This window comes from Tympanuchus pallidicinctus, unplaced genomic scaffold, assembly GCF_026119805.1.
Source record: "Tympanuchus pallidicinctus isolate F22 unplaced genomic scaffold, pur_lepc_1.0 scaffold42, whole genome shotgun sequence".
In the NCBI taxonomy this organism is placed as follows: domain Eukaryota; kingdom Metazoa; phylum Chordata; class Aves; order Galliformes; family Phasianidae; genus Tympanuchus; species Tympanuchus pallidicinctus.
Genome location: NW_026294761.1, coordinates 638,455 through 664,372, shown reverse-complemented (window position 1 = coordinate 664,372; position 25,918 = coordinate 638,455). Strand labels below are relative to the sequence as shown.

The following is a 25,918-nucleotide window of genomic DNA, read 5'->3' as shown; positions in this document are numbered from 1 at the left end:
TCCATTCCAGAAAGCCAAAGAAGGGAGTAAATAAATAAATAAATACAAATACATGCATGTTTTCTGCCTTGCTAGTGTTAATTACTTGCCTATTCATTACCAGCACTTAACACCGTGTCATTAAAGCCCTAATAGGCCAACTGTAGTGGGTGTAAAAATGAAATGCTTAAATGATCATGCAGAGGTTGTTTTAAAAAAAAAAAAACAACACCCACACTCATTAGCATATGATCACACAAAAGCTAAACCCTGTGCAGAGAGACGTAGATCAAGATTTATTAGGTCTATCAGTGGGCAAGAGAGATACGGAAACATCAAATGTTTCCTCCAATTCTTATCAGGAGACAATTTCTAACAATTTTCTTGGTTTTGTGGAATAGAGTTTTTTTTTTCTTCTCTCTTCCATATGTTCAAGGCCTCTGGACTATACATCCCATCAGGAACCCAATATGGTTTCCAGGCCATAACCAAAGTCAATCCATCACTCCATTCCCAATGTTGACAGGGTCAGAGGTGGAGGGGAACTTTGGCAGGGCTCCAAAAACATGAGACTCCTTTGAACAGCCAGTCAATCACATCCAATCAGTCAAGGAAAAACTGGATGGCTTCCTAGGCTAGGAATCCTGGGATTTTCCTTCTACCATTTCACTGCCCGCTGGGGGAGAATTAACACCACTCTGAATTCTTTACTGATTCAATCATTTTCTTCCAGTTCATTAATTCTTCTTATAGGTTGATATAGGGCACATTTAAGGAGTGGGGCAGCAAAACATTATAATGAAATAATATCCCTGCTTGTCTTTTCTGCTAACATCACTAGCTCTTCTCACTTTCACTAGCTGCAGGGGAGGGAAAAGTAGATACATATAGCATTTGCTAGTAATTTGGAGTACTGTCTGCATGAGAAGGCAGAACGCGTTGGTAATGAATGCACGAGAAGAGGGAGAGGAGGGGCCAACCACTCTGAAACGTAACAGACCCAAGTATTTGTAATTAATACAGTCCAAAACCATCCTGTAGACGGCCGTGAGCCTTGCTTAGCCAAACAAACTAAAATCAATTAGTGTCAGTTTCCTTCTGTGCATTGTTATGCTTTGCACATAGTTTGTTTAAGGGAAGCAGTGACACTTTTTCATACACATCTTGTGCTGGAACAGTTCTGTTTAACTAAGATGTCATGTTGCCTAATTTGCCTGAAATCAAATCAATCCCAGCTGAAAAAGAAGTCCGAATTTTAGATAATACTCAGTATTTCTGCGTTTTTCATCTCTTCAGGACAAACTAGTAAATGAATTGGGAGGGGGAGGAGGGAAGCCAGCATCTTATACGTGAAGAGGATGATATTTTGCATGCAGTAGACACTGTTTTCCTGCCTTTTCCTTCTCTAAGCCCCCTGAGGTTCTGTAGTTCCCTCTTAGCTCTCCTTTCCTCCTGAAAATAAACAGAAATTGAGGAATGGGTAACATGCTTTTGGACTCATTTCTGTCCCACTCTTCATACAGCATCCTACCTTCAGAGGGGTCGAGTCTCCTTGCTCTCCGTCCATGCTTGGAGTTGTTGTGAACAAACATGTTGTCAGACACTGCCAGCACGTGCCCATCAACATTCACTGTTGTGGATAGCACAACCTAGATATTTTCAAAGGGAAGAAAAAGGAGGCAGGTAAACAGCTTAGTTGGATATTCAGCTCATAATGTATTAATTATTCAGTTTAGTTAAAATCTTATTCTGTTTGTAAAATGAAATCGTATCCTGCAGGTTTTACTCCCTAGCAAGAATGGGAGAAAATATTCTCAGCCTTTACTCTGTGCATTAATTCCATTTAACATAGCATCCTAAGGGCCATATAAAGTCCTTAATGTATAATGAACCAGCTACTGCAGATGGCCCTAAATTTCGTTTCCTATGATGCACCGTAGCATAGCTGATGGCAAAGAGGTCTGTATACAGCAACCAGGAGGACAGGCTGCAGAGCACCGCAGCAATTTGCCCTCTGATACATACATGCAGATTCAGAGCCATCTGCTGTACTGCACACACATGCAAATGCATCTGCTTCAGAAATAAAGGTCTCCATTGACCGAGCAAAAGAGAAACTCCTACGACGTGAAAAAAGTACCTAATACGATGGCTGGTTTTTACATATACAGTCTGAGTGCCTCTCAGAAAACACCTGAGCCTGAGCACACAGAGTCAAGCACCACATTTGAAAGCTTTGGCCTCCATGGCTTCACTGCTGGGCTCCGAAGGCGTAGGAATTCTTAGAGTAATTGAATATGTTAATGAATCCTGCTTCACTCTCCCTTTCAAACACAACGTCCCAAACCTGTCTTTAAACCACAAACTTTAAAGAAAAAAAATAAAAAACGATCCTGCATTTTAAAACTGAAAAAAGATGCATCTTGTTGAAACTTTGGGGTTTTGGCCATCAGTTGGCACAAATCAGCTCAGCCCCACTCAGCTGCCACGCAGCAATAGAAACCCACAGCTATTGAGGATTTGACCCTGGACACATTCATGAATTTTCACAGACACAGCTGGCGTGGTCCAGGTAAGAGAATAGGCTCTAATTGCTGATGAAGCAATACTTATCACACAGCATGAGAAACCTTGCCCTCCGGCAGGATTCTGCAAGTTTAAAGAATACTTTCTTTCTCGAGACAAGTTTAATTCATTCCAAAAGGCTCTTGTCATACCGTGCTCTTATATTTCCCAAGCATTCTTGTCACAAAATGTGTTGCTTTCCGTGTGCCAACGGATTTCATCATTGCACATTTGGGTGGAGTGAGACTCCTATCCAGGGTGAACGCTTCCCGCATGACATAGCTGAACCCACTCAGATGCACTTCATTATTTTCCGTTAAACAATGGAAATAAATTTTAATCTCTCACTGGCCAGCGCAGAGCACACTGTGGCAACAGGGGAATAGGCCTGAATTATTCCAGTGCCTGAAATATTTACGACAAGTGTTTAAATTGCAACCAAATGTAAATCAGAAGTATATCATATATATACAGTTACATTATATAATACATACATACCTGACCTCACATACACAAGGTACGTATGTGATAAATGCACACCCATGTGCCCTCGGTATGGGATTTTTTATAGTATCTGCAGACTCAAGGATGCACACTCCCTGTTTGAAAACCCACTTGGGTGTCAATGCTGCACAAAAAAAATGAGTCCTATTTCAAGAGTAATAGCAAAAAAAAGTCCTGCGTTTAGAAGCTGAGTGTTGAGCATCCTCAGTTCCAGCTGAAGAACCTCTCCCCGTGAATGGTTCCATTTCTATTTACCTCTCCTGTTTAATCACAGGAGGGTCAAACCCAGTTGGCGTTCCATCAGCTGGGCCCTATGGTAAATAACTGCAATCCTCAAGGATAGAACAAAAGCAAAGTGCAGATCTGGACCAGAACCTTCTCAAAGTTTTAGACCTTCTTTGCAGTAATCTTTAAGGCACTACTAAAATTCAGCACATATCTTTTTCATGGTTACTATGACACAGCAAGCCAACTCATTATCAGTGCTGTGGAGTAAGAATATGCAAGATTATGGACGTAACAACTCCTGAGCTTCTCTACTTTGGTTTGGTCATTCCTTCTTGGCTGGTGAAGATGGCAACCCAATTGTTTTATACTGAAGATTAAAAAATAATGTTTTATGGATAAAGGGAAGAGGAATGCGCATTCCACTCTGGTCTCTAACTCCCAGGCCCTTCCCTTTCACAAGCCAACTGCTTTCCCCCAGTGAGTATTTCCTGGGTCATGAAGGGTGACCCTTTCCATCTGGAATCAATCAGTCAACTCCTGACAACTTCCTGAAACACCTCACTCCATTTCCTGTTCTCTCCCCCTTCTCCCTTTCCCCCTGGTTTGCTTCACTCTTCAAAACTGCAGGCCACAGCAGCTTAATGTTAGAGGGTCAGACACAGTTAGACTCCAAAACACTACATAAGAACACCTTTGACCTTCAAAAATCTTTACATCTTAGCTAAACAAATCAAGGTCAACGCTTCTTACCATTACCTTGTTAACCATTTCTAGGCTTTTTTTTTTTCTTTTTTTTTTTCTTTTTTTTTTTCCAATACCTTTCTGAACACATATTTATCAATAACACTTGTTCTCCCAACATCGTAAAACATCCCAAGCCTTTTTGTAAACCTGTGTTTAGTGCTGCTGAAAGGCAATGTGCAAACTGCTCTGGAGATTTAAGTTCTCAGATTTGCCCACAGCACTGGCAAATTATTGACAAATGTTTTGGGGTTTCTGTTTCCAGATCTGATGGCTCGACTTCTTGCGTGTGGAAATTCAGCTTCTACACCAATTCCATTTGAGATCTTCTTGCTAAAATCAGTAGTTAATGCAAAACACAATTCTGAGGAAACGACCTGAGAACATCAAAATATGTCAGCTAGAAAATGCATTCTGGTAATTGTAGCTTAAGGCCAAATTTGACATAGATGGCATAAATAAAAAAGATGTTATGCTCCTAAACAGCTGGATCACCCAGTCACCTCCAGTGGAGCTTCAGAGGACAAGCACCTGAGCAAGAAACAGACACAGCAAAGTGCTCCTTCAGCCACCAAAGGTGGGTTCCATCTACAGCAACAGCAAGGGAAGTGCCAGCTTCTCAGCAGGGCTTCCAGCAGTTCTCCAGAATCTCTTTGCACATCTGCAAGGGTCTCAGAACCAGCTATGAAGCCACAGACCTGGAGCAACGATTCTGCAGCAGTGCTGAAGAAACGTGTGGTTGTTTTTGCTTCCCAGGTGGATTTCTGTAATGTGCTCCCTCCTCAAAAGCCGCAGTGAGGGCTCATCACCTCCCCTGACATTCAGTCAGACCGGGTTTAGCACATGGCACTCAGGTTCCCCGAGCTGGATTGCCCCTCTTCCATTTCCCTGCGCAGTTCAAAGTGTTGGTGTTACTTTACCTTAAAGATTACCTCTCTGACTCTCCAGTACTGACAGCACCAATCAGTCTAACAGTTCACATTACCCGTTTTCAGACTAAAATCTTCAGCTCTGGCAGCAGCCGTTCTTCGTTAATGACTGCGTCCCCTGCAGAAGCCCACTGAAGGGTGGGCGATGGGGCAGGCACATTCTGCACCTACCTAATGGTACCTTAATGAAAAGTTCAGAAATACTACAAATTCTTGGTCAGAGGCACTGCAATCTTTCCTCCCCCATCTGTACATTATATTGATACCTCATTAATATAAACTCTGCTCCTCTTCAAATCGCATATGTGCAAGGAAATACCCAGCATCTACGTACAAAAGCTGCATCACTCGTAGACACCTATTCAGACATATGGTACAAACATTCTAGGCATAGAGGCGTTTATTTACATGTAACATATCTCATCACTGTGTAAATGATCTCTCTCAAAAAATTCCTGTTACCATTCCAAGTGTGGAAAAAATTCTTATGACATTGTACATCTGGAAACAATATTACATTCCTGATGCACTTTCCCTTACATCTCTCTAGTCACAGCACCATGTTATTTTAACTTTTCAGAAGAATAACTACTAGGAGGATTTTAAAAATTATTAGCGTTATTATTATTTTCCAGCTGGGTGGAAGAAAAGATGTCAGGCCTCATCCTGCTGTCTTCACTTGGATGGGGCTCCCATTGATGTCAACAGGCGTTTGGGTCGAGTAACACAGGAGTAGATGCTATAATATGTGTTTGCTTCATAGTTGGATTAGGAATAAGATAAACAGAGAGGAAAATGCCAGCAGCTTCTCTCTGCTCAAAACTTCCATCAGATTCTTCGGGAAATCCCCTCTGATACCCTAAGCCTGCTGAAAACTGGGAGCTGATAGGAGCTCTGCACGTGGCCTTCATTTTGGGAGTGGGGCCTCCTGCCATTTTAGGGGCACTGGGTAGGAGATAACTCCTGGGTCACTGCCATCCCATCTCCTGCTGTTACAGACGACTAAACCACGCAGCCACTTCTAAACAACTGTCTTAAACCAGTCGAGCTGGTGCCTTTGGATCTCGTCCTGTTTTAAAGCCTATGTCTCCTGATGGTGAGGAGCTTAATGGTTTACAGCCTAAGTTCATTTGTAGTCAGTTCACACGTAGCACTAGCTCTGAAATTACTATTTCCCATTCTGATCTATCTCAGGATATTTTCAGTTATGCCCTTTCTCAGTGTGTGTTCCTGAAGTATAAGAGCTAAGTACCCCTCCCTATTCCACAGTGCTCCAGTCCTGCACCTGTACCAATCCCATTTCCATTCCGTTTAAAATCAGTTAAACCAGCACACCATATTCCTGACACAAACACATCCTTCCTTCTACCAGCAGAGTTTACCTGAGATCCAGTAGGATCTTATTTATGGTCTGCTTTAATGGATGATACACAAGTTTGGCAACCCACGGTTGTAATGGCCATTTGGCCCCCAGATCTGAGCACACTGAGCTCTCTGAGTGGTTCAGTTGCAATCAGTCCCACCCTCACATATATAGACTCTAAAATAACATCACCCCCAGTGAAGAATTCTGCCAGCAGTAGCTGGACTCTGCTGGTAGAAGTTGCTCTCATTTTGCAAGCTATAGCTGGGAAATGAATCTCCCATAATGACATCAGTTCCTGTAGTATTCATCTCTCTAACAGAGATCTCTGTCCACATCCAGATCTGACTGTGGGGGTCCTTAGCACGTTCTCTCTCCATCAGTCTGAAAGTGATTTTGATTTAGACCAGTTCTGTTTTCCTCCGGCCATCCCTTTCTGTTTCTTCAAACAGTGCAGCATTCCTAAACCTCAGCACCATCCGACTGCTCTGACCCGTTTTATTCCTTCCCAAACAATACAGATCCTTCTGTGCTTCATACTGAGCCGAGCTGGGTGAATTCTCAAACACAGCCAGCTTGGCTCAGGTGCCTGATGATGAACTGATCCAACCACTCCGAGGTCAGGAAGGAAATCTCCCCAGGGACATACCTTGTTATTTTTCCTTTCTCTTTCTCCCTAGAGCACCTAGAGGGGAATACTTGCCAGGAAACATTCCATGTCATGATTTCTGCAGAAAACAGAGGACAGTTGCCGACCTTTCTCTTTTCTGTTACTAAAAAATGATGTTGATTCAAAGATGACCATCATTAGCTCTTCTGTTGCCCAGTCCCATTCACAACCACAGCACTGTAGGATCTGTACAACCAGAGTGAGTGGATGCAGCAGAATTCCCAGTCAACAGGAGGCTAATGCTTTAGCACCAGGTCTCAGCTGAAGCATTTTAGCTGAAGCGCCTCATCTTAATTCCACAGAATTATTGTCCCCCATTACACATCGGTCGTTACCATTAAGTGTCATTGGGCTTCAATCAAGTTCTCCAGGAGAAGTCCTCATTAAGTGGAGGGCATCACTGCTTCTCTTTTAATTCTGTTTCTGGGAGATCACTCACTGAGAGTGCAGCAGTGACAGTAATGACAATACACAGGAAAGCTCAGATTTGCAGATCAGTTGAACTCGAATAGCGCTGTGTTTGAGCCGGTAACTTAAGCTTTCCTTTTTTGTTGTTGGTTTCATTTTTCACCTTTCATTCAGAAATGTTTTAACTGATAAATAATCAATATTTGCTTCGGCTGAATTGACAAGAATGTATTCATGTGTGCATGTGGGCAGGCAACAAGTAACCATAAAAACATCCATTAGCAATAGAAAGATTCCCCATCCTTACTGAGTCACAGTAAAATTACGTTATTACTGGGAGAAGGGATGTTAAAATAATGATCACATGTCCTTTAGCTTCTGAGGTGCAACACATTTCAACAGTAGAAAAATATTAGACGTGTAAGCTCTGTAAAAGTTGAGAGATTTTCATTTCATCTGTGAAGATCTACTTAATATCAAAGCAAATTTCAAACAGTTAACGTGATCACAAAGCAGCTGGTGTTGCTTCCAAACCAAAGAATTATTCTTAAAAACAAACAAAAAACAAAAACTTAAAAAAACCCAACCACAACTCTTCAGGCATCTGGAGCTGAATTAAAATTACAATGCAGTGTTAATGTAACCTTTATACCCTTTCTTCTCCCCACCCCCAGGTTGTGTTTTTTTCTTTTTTTAAGTGGGTGTGATATAAACGAAATCTAACATTTAATTTAGTTTAACAAACTGTAACTATGCTACACGAGAGCTAAATCTTGTATCTAGAAATACAGAGGCTGAGGCCAGGATCTGCATCCCAGTTCCCTGGAACCAAAACGAACAGCTTCACACCCATCTCTAATCAGAAGCATTGACTTGACACTCTTCCAGACATGAGTAACCATTCATCCCTGCTTGGAGAACTCAGTAAGCTGTGTTGTGCTGCACAATTTCCATGTCTCTTATTTACATTTCTGTCTCAACAACAAAGCCAAAGCTTTGGGCTTTCATTCCATCTCCATTAAAGAGCAGAAATGTTTTGATGGGACCCTTTCAGTTCCAGATTTCAGTAGCAATGGGAACTTGGAGACGGGGATTCTCTCTTCTGTGTTTTGTTTTGTTTTTTAAATAATGAGCTAAATAATAAAATCAGTAAAGCAGCCAACTGTACTGGGCTTTTGACCTTGCTTTTACTCTGATCGTACGTTCCTGGACAAACATCCATCCTTTCAAACCCAACAAGCAATCCTGCCCATTAATTACACCGCCTGATACAAATCTTAAAAACTAAAACGAACACGACCATGCCCATGGTGCACAAGTGTATACTGCTAATATTTGGAACAACACCCCTTTTTCCACTTAAGACTTCAAAAGCAGCCGACAGACACAGCAAGAATCAGGCAAAAAAAAGTGTTTGCCTAAATTAAAAACAATAATACTAAATTGGAGGAGGATCCTGATGACACAGCAGACCACTCAAGAGTGCTCTTTTTTACATCACAACCATGGAAGTCACGCTTCAACCCCTAGCAGCAATCCAGCAGACTGAAAACAAGCTGTCTGCAGTCCATCCTGGCTAATTTCCATTGGAACACTGAAGTTTTTACTCTGAACACATACAATTTTAGCAATGGAACTAACTTTTTTTTTTTGTAACTTTATTCATACATTCTGAGCTCCACAGCCCAGAACGAAGCTCATCAACCAATGCGCCCCGTGCTGAAGGTGCCTGAACAAAGATTCTGCTTTCCCTCAAAACCTCAAGCATTTGACAATTTGCTTCAAAGGGCTCATTTTCATAACACCCAAACGAAGTCCTGTGAACATTTTGGGTTTCGACAGACAGATGAATGTAGAAGCTTTGTCTAATCTTGATTAACGTTGAGGTTTGAACTTAAATGTCACGACAGAACTGGAAAGGATATGAATCCACATTGACTGCAAGTGCAAGAAGAGTTTAAGCAATCTCTGCAAAATAGAACCAGAGTTGTGCTTGGCTCTTTGCTTCAGGCTTGGCTGCTGTAAGGCAGAAAATCCAGATCAGGAGGCGTTGGCCCCAGCTCACTTTCGTCTCCAGTAAGCTGCTGATTTTGGTACAAAGATCAAAAGGAAGCCAATGCTTCCTCATGTACAAGAGGAATGCCAGGTGGATGGGCTGAAGGCATTCCATCAGTACGTGTGCATGCTGTAAAGCTCGTTTTAGTTTCACTTTTCAATGTCCCACTAAAAACGTGAAGCTGTTGAGATTCTTAATAAAATGGCTATTTTTGCTGTGGAGATGTGGAGGTGAAACAAAGAGTAAAGCTGACAGTAGAGAGAAATCTTCACCAAAAAAAAAAAAAGAATCCAAAATCCTCATGCAATTCAGCATTCACCTGAAATCTACAATTTCAGCTTCAATCACAAAGTAGAATTCATTTTTTTGCTCTTGTAACTCTATCATTGGTATTATGGCAATGCTAAGCAGGATGCCCTTGTGCACAATTTCCTACAAACTCTTAACCAAATGAAGAGTCTCTGGATTCATGCTTCATTACACTCTGCCCTCAGCCATCCTAACCAGCCCTAAGAGCTAACAGGATCAGTTCACATGCTATCATTTGAGTTTTCCTTTACTCTCCTTTTTGGCATTCATGGAAGATGATAATGGCATTTTTTTTCTTGGTGGAAATTACAATTTCCATCGATTTGCTAACAATTTGCTAACAATTGCCACCTCTATTTTTTTTAATTATTATTATTAAATTTTTTGATGTCTTATCATCTCCAAAAAACACAAGGAGAAACTCCAGTCTCATCAAACCACCGGTGCCAAAAAAACAAAGTTGGGTTGGACTATTATTTTTTATTTATTTCCACTAAAAAACAAAAAATAACCATTTTTATATCTTTAGCCAACACTTCTCTAAAATTTTTAGAGCTTTCAGTGATACCAGAGTGGATTTTTGTTTTCACCAACCCGAGCTTTTTCTTTTTCTTTGAGAAAAAACATCCCTCCTGTGAAACTGTATTCCCACTAAAAATATAAACCAAAATGCATCATTTCATGGAAAGTTTGACACGGGGCTGTAAATTTCTATGGAGTTTTACTTGGTTTCTAAATGAGGAAACTGAGGCAAGAGCCCAATAACTAACCATGACTTGGCAGACCTCAGGATGTCACTGCCCTCCACAGACCTGATGGGTCTACAGGAAAGCCATGCATCCCCCTGCAGCTAAAACCCTCTTTGTGCCACGGATGGGTAGCAATGAGGGCACAAGAAAAATGGCAACAAGTAGTAAAACCACGTTACCCTTTTACAGGTAAAACACTAAACTATTAGACATAGCTGCTTAAAGATTAGAGTGTGGAAGAAGAGGGACTGCGTCAGCCTTTCCCTTCTCTGCTTCTAACCTGACACACTTCACCTCCTCCTGTGTTTTTATTAGCTGGTGTTCACAATACATCAGCAACAGCTATGATGAAACCAGTGGCAGATTTTACTGCAAAGCAGCTGGGTCATCGTCCCCTGGGTCTTGTTGCTTTCCTGCGTGAGATCTTAAAGTGACCATCACTATTCGGGCTATTTTTTTTTTAAAGAAGCTGAAAGGAGGGCGTGAAAGAGTTAAAAGCCAAAAGAGATGGGAAGAGAGAGTGGAGGGAAATAGGGAGATGCTTCAGTACCACGTACAGAGCTACTTTGAAAAATTCTGAGGCATCTAAGTATCACAAACACGATCCCTGCTGTGGGCAGCTGTACGTGCGAGTGCTTTGCCCGAGGGTATCAAATCAAATATCCACTGCTGGTTGGTACAGTACATCACTTCCCCTTGGGGATTTGGAGTGGGAAAAGACAGAGGAGAGGGGGAAAAAAAGGTTTAACCACAACAAACGGAGAAAAACTTTAACAATATCCGATATGGCTTATCATAGACCGTCATCTTATTTATTACGAGCAACGTAGGGGAGAGGAGAAAAAGAGAACGAAAGAGACAGCTTAATGCTGAGCCTTACCTGGAACCGCCTCATATCTCGGGGGTTTCCTGCTGTTTTCAAACAATTCTGATTGCACTTGAGAAAAAATTTTAAGAAGAATCTGTAACGGTAAAGAATTGTGCCACTGTTATTAACCATAACGAAACGCGTTGTCGTGTTGTGACTGAAAGTACACAGCGGAGTGATTTAGATGGAGGTATGTCAGCCATCCAGGACTGGGAGAACTCAGAAAAAAAAAACCCACACAGCCAACCCCAACAAACAAAAAAAACCACACCAAAATTTAGAAAAATCATGTGAACTGCACTCAACTGGCTATAATCAGCTCTGAGATGGGCTGTTAGTTGATACAAGTCAACGCAACTACTTTGATTTGTGCCCATTTCTCCACTGCACATTTGACCACACGATTTGAGTCTGTTCCTTTATCTCTCCTTTGCATATAAGGGCTTTCTTTTGCTGTCTGAATGGATTTTCCATGAGACAATATAGAAGGATAATGTTATTGTGATAACTACAAAAACCGACAGGGCAACTCTGTGGCTGATAAGCCTTGAGACTACTTAGAACATATAAAAAAACACGGAGACAAACAGAGCTCCCAGAAGAAGCTGATGAGATTTCATCCTGATGATGTTTTTAGCTGTTAAGATTTCGGTAACTAAAGCAAAAAAAGACCCAGATCGGAACCTTGCACTGATTCTGAGAGAGGATAACAAAAACACAAATGGAAGTAATAGGTGACAGCTCACACTGTCCAAGCAGATAAACCCATTAACATCATACAATGTGTCCGTGCCAATTATTTTTGCCCTGTCACATCTATCTATCTTTATACATTATTCTCCCATCGAGTTCAGCTTGCTGTGGATGTGAGTTGAACCTTCAGGATGCTGATGGGCTCACCCAGTACCATGTGTTATAACATACAGATCTCACATTTCAGCAATATTAGGAGGCCTTTATCAAATTTGGGTACTCCACAAAATTTTTCATTAGGATTCATCCCTTTATTATCTGATTCATCTGATGACATTTTGAATTTACGAGGTAAAGGAGCCAATTCTACATGAAAGATCACAGTTGTTGGATTAAAAACATGCAAGTCTTCACAAATTCAGACAAAACAGGCAAAAAAATCTCACAGATTCTTCACTCTACTGTAAGTGAAAATATTTTCTGTGACTCCTTTCTGCGTTTCCATTTGTAGAACAAAATGTGTTTAACAGCAACAATTAAAAAAAAACAAACAGATTTTAAGATAGGTTTGAACGGAAAAGATACAGATATGAGGAAAAAAAAGAATGATACAGTTGAAGAATTGGTTCAGAATACAAAGAACTTATTTATTTATTTCTCTTACTGAGTGCTTTTCTTAAAAAAAAAAGGGAAAAAAAAGAAAAAAAAAAATCAGCTTTTGCAGTAAGTTAAAGTCCCAGGTGAGCCAGGCCTATTTCCCTTTCTGTTACTATGACAACGATTTTTTACCGCAGTCCCTAAGTCCCTTCAGAACTCACACATTCATGCCTTGAATTAGAACTTTAAAGGAGAAAGATGTATATTTCCTAGGGTTTACCAACAACAACTGCCAAAATAGTCCTAATGCAACACACAAAAAAGCAGAAATTCAGTTCTCCTTGCTATTGCTACTTCTTTGCATCACTTACAGTGAGGTATTTCTCTTCCATCTGCCCCAAAAATACAAAGAAATACCGAAGGATCTGATCCATTGAAATGTGGCTTGAACAAACAAAACCCTTCACAGACCTCCCTACAACCAAACCCACAAAAACGACCCAGGGAACGTCACATACAATGACTGTCACAAAATACATCCTTCTAGCGAGCATTTGTTTGCCTTAAATCTGTCACAAACACTTTAAACATATCTAAAATGTTTATTTGCTGTGTGAGTGCATTTTGCAGACTGGTATTTTTGTCTCCATTTTCATTTCTTGGTTACAACATAGCAGCTGAGTGCATGGGCTGCGATGGGAGCCCAACGTCCTCACTGATCCCATTGGGATCCAGGTGTCAGGAGTCCAACATCCCAACTGATCTCATCGGGATCCAGATGTCCCCATTGATCCCACTGGGATCCAGGTGTTGAGAGCCCAAGTTCTCCATTGGGATCCAGGAGCAATGGGAGCTGGGTCCGGGCTCCCTTGGGCAGCTCCTGGGATCCCAGCCCTGGTCACTCACAGATCTTTGTGCCTCAGGAGCACGCTGCATGTATTCTATCAAACAAGTTGTATCGACTCCTCGTGCCAAAACTGTGGCCTCTTTTATTTGAATGATCAGCAAGCAAGATTTTATCTGTAAGAACGTTTTCAGAACGAACAATATTATGCATACTGGCACACTCAGACATTCACAGGAGAATTCCAGCCAGAGATGTTGCTCACAAACTCCTTGTTATCCTGCCCTCTTCTTACAGATATCAAAAAATATTTGCAGATACATAAACTGCTTATGTTGCTGAGATCTGGCTGTGCAGGGAGAAACTACAGAACGCCGCCAAACTGTGTAATGAAACCAAGGCAAGCAACTTCTGCATGGAACTCAGTGAGCCCATGGATATCTGCTTGTTTGGGAGAAAAAATGCAAACAAAAACCCACAAGATTCATGGCTTGTCATTGCTTTCAAGGAAAAATAAAAGATCAAATTAATCAGGCAAGTGTTTGCTTTGTAATTTTTAAAAAATTCTTGTATGCCTTTCAGATGAGAGAAACAAGGCAAACTAAGGGGCAAAGATCAGAGCACAGACGAATCCAACAGAGCTCGCCGTGTCAGTGAGCTGCCCTGGGAAGAGCTGAGTCCCACAGCATCGTGTGCTGCACCAAACCCCACAGCACAGGCACAAGAGGTAAAAATTCTACGCTAATCTGCATTTAACAGCACCCAGGACTGAATTCCATAACGCCACATGGCAATTAATGAAATTCATATTTTCTGTTAAATATCTAAAGAACGTTTGGGTGTGGATGCCCAGCTAGTGTAAATCAGAGGCATATGTGGAAATTAACTTGCATTTCAATTAGATCTGCACTGATTCATCCCACTGGGTGTACTGACCATTAAAACTACACAGAAAACAGAATTCTCCTTCTCTAAGAGCTGGATGCCTCCTTGGAGGAGCGGAGCATCACAGCCCTCCCCAGTGGTTGGGGACAAATATCCAGCATCGAAGCACTCAGCCAGGATCTGTAACCAGGAGCAATTTCCAAATGCAGCAAGTGCAGGATGCCTGGTTTAGTGGAGTTCTTGAGCCCCTCAAGCTGCTGAAAACTGTGCACCCCTAAGATATCACAAGGTGGGGATCAGTAATCCCTCACCTCACTTTTCTGAGTTTGCAGCATTGGAGCAGAATCCATCCATCGCTGTGCCAACTTATCCATGGTTTCTTTAGCATATCACTGGATGTGCTATATTTCAATGTCTCCTTTCAGAGTTTTTCTAGTCAAATTTTAGCTGCAGCTGGGCACTCACATCAAGTATTTGCTAGGTCGTTAGATATACATATATATTTTTAAGTGGTTGCATCTGGGAAAGGTATTAATATTTATTGCAGCATTAGAATAAAAATGACTTGGGGGGGGCAGAGAGAAGGATTAGCACTAAATGAAGCTGATTTAGGGGTAACAGGAGAATTGCAGAAGGGCTGTGTTAATTTTTTTAGCCAGTTTTTGGCATGGACTTATACATACATCAAAAAATAAAAATAATTTTTAAAAAGTTAAACAACTGCTGATTTTCATGCTTCTCAGCTGACCTTTGTTCCTTCCAAAGGACTGCATCAGCTATGGGTTTAGCAGACTGCAGCCAAGCAGAGAGAGTGTGGCGTGGTTCTCCCATAGATCAACACTGAAGAGCAATGAGGGAAAACTGGAACACTTTGAATAACTACCACAAAGAACCTCTGGCATCTCTACAGAAAGCCTGATTAACTTCACTGTAGATGTAAAAATTAATTAAGACATGCTACAGACATTCACTTCAATATGGTCAAGCCTTCCATCTACAGACTGATGCACTTCCAGAGGTCTCCAAACACCACCTTAAAAACAGTCCCTCTTCTAGGATTTCAAGGGAGCTCTTTCAAAAGTTTCTGCTCATCCTATTGGGAGTTACCACCGTGCTGGTATCACTTAAATGCCCCTTTTTCACTATAGTGCAGAGACAGCTGTGTTATCTCAGGCCAGCCTGCCCGGCCGCAATGGATAGCAGGGTGGAGTGCTCAGACATCCCATAATGCTCAGAGTGGAGGGACCAATTCCCCCGCAGGTAGCTGCCAATGGACAGGAGAAAGGCTGAGGGCAGAGCAGGTGAGGTCTTGTATCTATCAGGCTGTTCCCTGTGATGCTGGCCCATACTGGCACTTCGTGTCTGTACACCCATGTTACAAGGCTCTGAAACAGAGGCCATTTAGGATGTGTAATCTGCCCCAGGGAACTGCTTTAGCAAGGAGGTTGGTTGATGACCTCCAAAGAGCCCTTCCAACCACCATGATTCTGTGATTCTACATGGCTGGAACTCCACCTCTGAGGATGTTGTTCATCTTCCATCTGAGCTGACTGAAAAGAACCTTAATCAAATCCTGTTGGAGTCAGAATAATGTTCCTCATGACTTGAACAGGACGAGGCAGTGCGATTTATCAGCAAGTCTATGATGCTACAACCTAATGAGACTATAAAGATATCATAGCAATCTGACTTAGTAACTGAAGTGCTTTCAAGAAATCACAAAGTGAACTAAAATGAAAAACTGGAAGTTTTTATAAGGATATCTTTCCTCCAATTGGGCAGTACCAAGAGTGACCATGCTATGAACCACAAAACCATCGTTACATTGAAGGCAGCAGCATCGACACAAGTAAATTCTGAGGTCAGAGTCTCCCACTGTCTCCTGGACTCACTCATGAGCGTCTTGGCACTGTGAACTCTGAGATAAGTGTGACAAAGGACCATACCCAAACCACAATGCATGACAGAGCAAAAGGCTTCACTTGGAAACCCTTCCTTCCAAAGGGACCAGATCAGATTTTGCACCTACGTTTGAAGGTTCATATTTAAAATCTATTAATTGCATTTATCTGAAATCATCATTTTGACTTTAATGACTATCACAGTAGAAGACTTCTTTGTAATCTGAATATTTATCTCTGGAGTCATTCTGCTCTATTATGTCAGGGTATATTATTAGAGACCTGATGAGAAAATTTCCTACTCGTTTCAGCAGTTATAGTCAATGTGGGATCAGGCATTGCACAAAAGCGTTCTAAATGAACGTACACCATATAATGTCTGAGAAATGATTGAAGTTATTACAATAATCCAGAGTATTTATATGATACTCCACAAACAGCAGCTAATTAATCTTCACAAAACTCCTGTGCACAAAGTGTGTTAAACCCAGTTTAACAAATATGAAAGCCAACATATGTAGGTCAGAAGACTTCTGAGTTTGTCAGGGACTTGCTGTGAGAGAAGAGAGTGGAACTCAGACAATAGCAGGTCCCCAGCCTGGGCCTGGCACTCGTTTTTCAGTAGAGCAGTAGTACCAAAGAACACACACAAATATTATGCCTTCCATTCCTGCCCCAACAATGAAAAAGAACAAACACTTCCCTCCCCTCCTGCCTTCATCCAAAGTAATTTCTTCAGCTCTGAGAGCAACAGACTGGTTAGTCTTTTCTCCAGTCTATGCAAGAGCTCCTCAGCTGTGCACAAGATGAGCACTGAACCACCAGAAGAACTCTGCAGAGGATCCCATGTCCTCATTTGCTTCTAAAGAATGCCATGTTCCCAAATCACTAGTTTTTTCTTTAAACTAATGCTTCAGTTATCAGGCTCACATATTTCCTAACCTCTTTTTGCCCTTTGCTACCCAATCAGTCTCCTGTCCATTCTTTGTACCTTCTCCACAACTGGGCTGGAAGAAGGTAGAGAGTGAACACCATTGGTGCATGCAAACCCTAGGGGAACTGGACTAAGCGATGGCTTGAAGTCCCTTCCTTATCAATTTCTCTGATTCTTCCTTCTTTTCAGCTCTGCTGCACTCAGCCCCTTACATTGCCATTACGTCTTTCTCCTCGGCTCACCTCTCTGACTTTCTCTCAGCTTCTAGGCATGGATCCCAGTTCCTCTCTATGGGAACTTCTTCCTGCACTGTGCATTCCTTTGGAACAGAAGCCTGCCAAGATAAGGGCTGTTTCTGCAGAGGTCTGAAGAATGTAGCTCATGAGTAACTGCACTGATGCTAGGAGAGCTGCAATAGCAAGCGTGAAGCTGGCTTTAAGATGTGAGGCTTTTATGTATTCATATTTGTATTATTAAATCAAGGTGCTTTGGACCAAAATCTACAGGACTAAATATCCTTTGCATTGATGGAAGTCTACATCAGAAGTTTTCTGTTTTGGCCCATCTTTATTATTAAGTCAGTATCCGATCAATCAATAACAGCATTATTGCTCATTCCAAGATGCTTGCAATGCAAAGCATATGAGAACATGCAGATCAGATAAGTGTAATAGAGAACAGGCAGAATTACTGTTCCTATTTTAAAATGGACAAAAACTCAAAAAGAAGACTTTCAAAGGCCTCAGGGCACTGTATCCCACAAATAAATCAGAAACATCCCAAAATGTTATTTATCAAAACAGCTCTGTTTTACAAATCTAATGGTCCAACATTAGTTGGGCACGAAAGCGAAACAAAACAGTTATAAGGGAAGCCAATAGAGGAGCCTACCTTAAGATTACAGGCTGGCAGCACTCATCTTAAAACTGCTTCTAATTGTCATGCCAGGCACTCTGAACCACACTTTGGTGAAGAATGCTCTGTGCAATTAACCAAAGATATGGAATGAAAGTGATCCATCTGAAGGACATCTGTCCTCTTCATAATGCCGTGCCCAAACCACTGAACCATTCCTTCAAAAATATCCCATCTCTCTGCAGCCTAGAACACCACACTTCTCACCACCCACATCTAGTGGCCTTTTGCTTTGGAAGAGCTTAGTTTCAAACTAATCGTGTCTGAACATAAGCTGCAATATGTCATCCAAATCCAGAACATGTCTGTAAACTCGATGTTTATATTCTGTACATTTTCCACCTTCTGCACAATTTCCATCTCTGAAGCAGATTCTGCTCCTTCAGAGCAGCAGCAGCAGCAGGCACACGCATCCACAACTGCAATTCACGCTCATTTGGTAAATGCTCATTCTGTCTTGCAAAGTGATTCCAAGGGCTGGAGGAGAGTGCACTGCCAGTTACGGAGACAGGCATTTCTCGGCGCTGAATGCAGTTATTTGGCACGGTCACATTTGCTAGAGGAAAAAAAAAAAATCTCCAAGGAGAACCTCCTTGTTTGTGCGCTCTGATGAAAACCTGACACCATTAATGAAAATAATAATTGAACTCCACGGGTTCGAATTGAAAATGAAGCACAACACTAACGGCATGTTTGTAATTGCAATTATTCTCCAAAAAACCTTTGGAGAACTCTCTGCAACCTGAGCAGTTTCCCTTTTCCTTTGGGTTCTCCTTCTTCCCCTCGCACCAAAACTTTCCAGTAACATACAAGACAATGGCTAAAAGCTGATTTACACTGTAAGATCCATATTATTCATGCCGCTTGGCACACAACCAAATACCATAGCATAATCAAAAGTCAATAGGCAGGGAGGTAATATAGCAGAGGATTGGGCTGGTGGGCTGTTGAAAGGGACGTTCCGATAACATTCCCTGGTTCATTGCAGTGTCTATGGTTCCAACTGTGCTAAGCATGGCACAGTCACGTTGAGAAATTGTTATGGGAGACAAGATGCACCAAGGACAGGAGGAAAGAAAGGCTTTTAGACTCATTTCACTGCTGAGGAAGTCGAGGCACCCGGAAATTAGGTGACTTACTCCATAGGTGGATGAAGCTGTTCTTTCAGCCAAAAACCACACAGCATTCCCACAGGCCCACAGCTGGGATCACTATAGCTCTACACAGGTGCCAAATTAACCCACGTTTGACTCTGCCAGTCACAGAATCAAAAAACCATTTGAGTTCGAAGGGACCATTAAAGGCTCATCCTAACCCTAATCCAACTCCCCTGCAATGAACAGGGAGAGTGCCACGGACCACAAAGCAGACACATACAGGTATCACGGAGCACAAAGTCTGATCCCCACTTATTTTTCTCCATACCTGGGGAAACGTATGCCCACTTTACCTTCTGGTTCCCCTCTCCTCGTTTCCCACTGCTCTCGAATGCCTGTGCCAAGCCATGCTAGGCTGAACAGTGAGCACCAATTACACCTCCAGCCTTTTTGCTGCTGATGGGTCTGCTGGTTTTTACTATTCCTGCCAGATGGTAGAGGCCAGCACATAAAAACTCTTTACCCTGCAGTTAATGTGGAACTTGATAACAACTTCCCTGTGACTCTGAGAGATCAGAAAGCAGCACCGATGCGAACACTAGCGACGGAACCAAGGTTAGGCACCTATTTTACACCTGCCAGAGTGGATATCGCTCAGCTGAAAGCTCTCACTCATTGACTAGGTGGGGAGTATTGCCCGTCCCTGAACGGTTTTTGTATGGAATAAAAAAGCATTCATTTGCTAAAGAGGCAAATTGACATCTGAGCAACTTGCCTCCGCGCGCATTCGTCTCCTCCCTCCTCCAAGGGCTGCTCAGCCAGCAGGTTTGCACCCGTTGTGCTTCTGGGTCTACTCACAGATGACCTTGAGCCTGAACATTGGTGTAACATTATATTCCTATGACAGATTTATAGATTGGCAGATAGGGGTGCATTCAGAGCATTCCTTCCCTAAGACAGGACAGCATCCAATGTTTGTTAGCATCATTAAACTAAAACTGACTTTTCACCTGCTCCCATACCATATGCAGCTGCAAATTTTTAAATTAAACTATGAAGCCATGCATAAATTTACATATATTACAGACTAGCCTCTCCATTTAACATGCAAATGTACTCCAATGTTTCAGAACACCTTCTGTCGCTAATTAATTTGCTGAATTATAATTAGACTAATCCTGCATAATTAATAAGCACAGATTTTTTTTTAATTTCTAAGCAGCTTGATGAGATCATTCACTTCCTTCTATAAACTGCTAAGTAACTGTTAAAAAAAATCTGGAAAGAACATATGTGAAAAGGTATGTTTGATGTCGCATACAAATTCAAACTAGCGGGCGAGCTTCAAGAAAGTCAAGATTAATACAGGGACACGGCTGGAGCAAAGGATCGGCAGTGCTTTATTTCCAGGGGCAGAGAGCACGACTTTCCTGGTCTGCTTTATTCCTTCGGCTTCGCCCATCGGATCTTCCAAGATCATAGAGCGAGACAGAGAAGGATTACAGAGCCGTGTGCAGGGTCAGGAGATGTTATGATATTAACACACCGTTGTATATCAAAACACTCTCCCTGTACATGCTGTTTGTGGATAAGCTCCTTTGATGGTATTTGGAATTGTTTTCATTTCAGCTGCCAAAACCAACGGAGATCATTCTAGCGAAACAATTAAGTGCTATTAGCACTGGATTCATTCTGTAATGATTAAAATGAAGGGTCGCGCTTTCATGTTGAAGAGCTTGGATTCAGAGAAATGTGCGTGCCAGAACGGTTTGTAAAATGCCTCGTGTTACAGCCCCTGCGCAGGGAGGCCGCTCGTGGTGCACAAAGCAATGTTCCACGTTGAGCAGACGGGTCCTCAGACCCCATGCAGTCACACAACCATGCAGATGAGAGGAAAGAGCATCCCAAAATATCACGGGATATTTTGCAAATGAGAACGCAAACAGTGCTACAGGGCTATTACACACGTGCACTGTTTGTAATCCCACTTGATAACTGTTGTATTGATTCATTTACTTTTGGACACGTACTTCATTTCTCATTTCTTCCTGCTCCTCATTTTAGACTGAGGATGAATTGGCCCAAAGATATCTGGGTCACAGAATAGACTCAGAAATAGAAATTGTCTCTCTGGAGCCACATGAGCACATCACTGAAATTCTGGTTTTGTTTCAAGCTATTCTCTTTTTGCCAGAATAAGACATTTCTAAGACCTTTTCCAGCCACATTATATTGCCACAACTGAATGTCAGCATCCACATCTTTCAGGAGCCTTCTGATGGCCAAGACTTGCTACTGCCTTCCAGTTCAGTGGCTGTGGATTTTGCCACAGCTGATATTTACTTTGCATCCTATGCTTTATGCAGTTTGTTATTATTTCAACTCAAAGAAAAAAAACCAAAACATTTGTGCATACATAAAGAGAGAAAATTCTGCTTTAAAGAAAAAAATTACAGTCTCTGAAACTCACCTCGTCCTGTGTTTTACTGTTCTCAGAAATCAGCTGATTTTCCATTGGAAAACAGCACGCAGTCTTGGATTTGTGAGCAATACAAAAATTTCCAGCATGCAGTAAATAAATTAATAAATTTAAAGTCATTCCAACTTTCACTACAAACATTTAATTCACCCCTGCTTACTAGCCTTCAAATTTAATTAATCTTCTCAGTACTCTTTCATATAGTACATACATACAAAGAAGAAGCAGAATTTTGGGGTAGGAACTCAAATGAGAGATCACCAGGGTAAACTGCTAATTGGCAATTGAACTTTGCCTTGAATTGAGGTTTGATGTGAAGAAACACATCATTCCTGTGCCTTTCCAAGGACCAAATTGTGAGGCTGAAGTGAAAAGAAATAAGGGGAAAAAGGAGAAAGGGAAATCCTTCATTCCCACCTCTGCTGGGGTGACATTCAATAGGTGTCAATAGCAATAGGATTAGAGGGAATTTGCAACAGGGAGGATTGAGGTTGGACATTAAGAAAAATTTCTTCTCCAAACGAGTGGTCAGACACTGAAATGGGCTGCCCAGGGAAGTGGTGGAGTCACCATCCATGGGGAGGCTCAAGAAATGTTTAGGCGTGGTACTAAGGGACGTGGTTTAGAGGGGAAATATTGGTGATGGATGGTTGGACTGGATGATCTAGGATCACCATGTTGCGACTCCCTCAGTTGTTTCTGAGCAACTGCCTCATCCTAAGAAGCTACAAAGATTATGGGGATGCATAGCACCGGTTTTCAGCAGGCTCAGTACGAGGCCCTTCAGAAATGACATTAAGTCATGGTCTCCAAAGGTGCAAAGCCCTGGAGTCGAAGGAGTCAAAACACCAGCATGCAATTTCTGAGCGCATACAGGACGCTGTGACTGTACATCCACGCCTACCCCCAGCTCACAACTCAGGTTTCATCAAAAGAAGCCACTCTGTGCCACTGCATATAGCATCCAGAACGTCAGTATTCAAAAGAAGCCTGGATTTCCACAAAACATGACATGAAACCGTACTTCTTCAGATTGGGCACGCAGGCATCAAGATAAGGCAAGATTCAAACACCTGGGCAATTAGTTTGCTATAAACTCACCGCAGCAGCAAGCTATTTTGCCTCTGGCAAATACTTCATGCTACAGGAGAAATTGCTTCTCTCCACTCCATCCCTCTCTCTCACACAGACAACCCCAAGTTCGCGCAGCAATGTTAACAGGAGAGGAAAATTGCTTCCTGACCTTCCCAGTGATCAATTTACACCCTGAAGCATGAGATTGGTTTCATTTTAGTGTATATATGTAATACTTTTTCCCACATCGCTTTAGACAATGCAAAATCTGCTGCTCACTTGAATGGGTGCACATGTTTGGTTGTGTTTAGCTGGGCCTCCTTCATGACAGCTATCTGGTGACCGAGTTCTTTCCGGAGTGCAGCCATAGGTGCCAGTGAATGTGACAGTGTTATTTCCCCTTGATCCATGTATATATTCATAAAGTTGCTACAGAGCTTTGTTTCCAGCTACGCAGCCTCAGAGGCTAAAGCAAAACACATTCCTGGGGCTTCTGTGAGAGATCCTGAGTGAATGCTCAGCAATTGCAGCTCCTGACCTTCCACCTATGGAAGCTGAACAACGGCTGGGAAATGTACTAAAGGCAAAACCCAAACACCTTACCCCTGGGCCTCTCCCTAGGGCAGACAGAGCCCTGGTTTGGACCATATTCCCCCGAGAGGAATTGCAGAATGCTAATAGCCTGGATTCCCCACTTCACATCCTAACCCCAGCTTCCATTACATCCCTCCAGCTTAACCACGTTTCCATCCAGTGCCACCAGCAGCTCCCTGTGCCTCACCAAAGCGGTCATTCCCGTGCTGGGCTGTTTGTTTTAGCTCATCAGGGTAAGACCCCTGCAGTGCTGTGCTTTATGACTGGGCTAATGAGCTCATGGGAGGGCTCCAGATGTTGGCAGCTGCAGCAACTGAGAGCTGTGTTCCTCCTTCCCTTCAAATTCCACCAGTCTCTGATCTGTGGGGATCACAGGTACAGATGCAATTCAACGTGTGCACAGGTACTGCAGAGGCTGGAGCTGAGGCTCTTCCAGCAGTTTGGCAGTGTGGCAGCTGGACACAAACCCTACACGTAGCTGACTTTAAAAGACTTCTCAGGAAGTAAATCCAGTCCACATTATCTCTTGAAGACGTACAACAGGTTTCTATGCCTATATGCAACATGCTCCACATATTCCCAACTGCAGCCATACTCAAATACATGCAGAGCACAGGTTTTACACCCACAGTTGGCTAACTGATTGGAAAATATTCATCTTTTGAGCCTCTGACTAACAGGCCATCATTCCACATGCATCATCACAATGTGCTCTACTGAAAAAAATCTCTTGGCAGTCCCCAACTTCCAGACTTCCTGCCCTTGTCTCTGCTGCACGAAGAAGTTGATGCATGCAGTGAAGTCTGATTTTTTCCTTCTCAAGTTCTCCTGCAGCCATAATTTCTGGAAATAAGCTTTAGAGCGCATGCAACGTTCACTGAACATTTTCTTCATTTATTTAATCCAGATGTTTGCATTTTAAATAATTGAAAAGCTGCTATGGCAAATAGACATCAAGGGAGGCTAATGGGAGTAGCACTGTCATTAGGAAGAACTTGTATGATGAGGCATTGGGCTAAGGAGTCAGCCCTGCAATGTCAGGACGGGTTACAAGAACAGAAGAGCGCAGTTTGTTGGAAAGCATCACCCATCAATGTGGGACAGTGATGACACAGAGACTGCTGAGCAAGGCTGAACACAGACCTTACACAGTGCTGAGAATCTGCACCTTCACTCTTTGGTTGTCCTAACTTTTGACTCTGTCATTCAACTGCTCTGTTTTCAGTCGAACCCCTTAACAACCAACATTAGGCGCCGTGAAATCAAGTCAGTGGCTGCTGAACTCTGCAGGATATCTCACAGTTATTTCCAGTGGTTTAAATACCTGCAGCCCTACCTCAGCTCTGTAACCTGACACAGAAATTGCGAGTTACAATAATAAAATGAACCAGGTAAAGACTCGTTCCTTGGAAGCAGCTACTGCATATTCACTCCTTCCATCCACGGCATAAGTGTGTTTTCCCCCAGCTTGAAAAACGCAGTTTTGTTGGGGACCTCTTGGAAAAAAGCTGTTACAACTCTTTTTAGAAGACCACCATTTGCTAGAGAGGCCAGCTAGAAGGCTTGCACGTCTTACTACACATGCTAAAAGGATGTGCCACAGCTTCAAAGCTCATGGGGTTTAAACCTACTAATCACAGTCATAAGGAACCATCAAACCAATGAATGTCAAGGCAGAAAGTCTGATCCCTGCCAGGAGATCTTCATAAGATTAATCAGTTCCCCCAGTAATAGATCTGTCCCTTCTCTATTTCCCTCTTCCCTTCAAAAAATTAAATAAATCAGTCAACAGTTCAGCCTAAATTCTGCTTTTGCAGTACTTCACCAAACAACAACGTAATCTTTTGTTGCTTCATTAGACAGCCAATCCAATTTGCAGGACTGTTTAGGAAAACATCCACCACAACTCCAGAAGTAAGACATTACAAACCATTTAAACTGTCCTACGTAATTACTTTGTATTCGTCTGTCAGGACATAAAACACGCAATGAAAAGTTAAGCATCTCTAACACACAGCACAGTGCCACACAACACTGCTCAGTTTTTAACTTGATGAGTAAGCTCATGCTCCTGAGCAAGAAAAAAAAAAAACAAAATAGTGCAACTATTATTTTTGGCAATGCTTTCACCTTAGCTTCAGAAACTAGATGACTTTGAAAATAAATGAAATTGTTTTCCTAAAGGGCTTTTCCTCCACCACTGCTCTGGATAGCACTGCAGCGTGCCTGGCTGGCAAGAGGCACTGGCTCATGCATAGCAACTTGTGAACATCGGTCCCTCCTAATGGCAGGATTTGTTTTTACTAAGAGACTGTGCAAAAGCTTTAGAGAGGGATCAGGACTCGCTGCTCCAGCAGTCAGAACAGAGCAGGAGGCTCTGACCCCTTCCTGAGCCTCCAAGAATGAAAAGCTGAGGAGAAATTGTTCCAAAACCTGTCTTAGATCCAACAACAGTTCGGTTTTACAGACAAGTGTTCCCATCTCTGAGATTTGCAGCTCAGTCACCGCAACCTTGAGGTGAAGTCACAAGTGGGAA

The 25,918-nt window shown here is 42.3% G+C and overlaps 1 protein-coding gene across 2 annotated transcripts in view; it reads right to left on the bottom strand.

Annotated features, from left to right (window-relative positions):
- EBF2 (EBF transcription factor 2) overlaps positions 1-25,918 on the bottom strand; it is a 118,233-nt gene that overhangs the window by 20,466 nt on the left and 71,849 nt on the right. For both annotated transcript variants that reach the window (XM_052701982.1, XM_052701984.1), the window contains exons 7-8: positions 11,382-11,463; positions 1,511-1,628 (exon numbers count right to left, since the gene is read on the bottom strand). In XM_052701982.1, the coding sequence (XP_052557942.1) occupies positions 1,511-1,628; positions 11,382-11,463 (200 nt within the window). The remainder of the gene's footprint in view (positions 1-1,510; positions 1,629-11,381; positions 11,464-25,918) is intronic.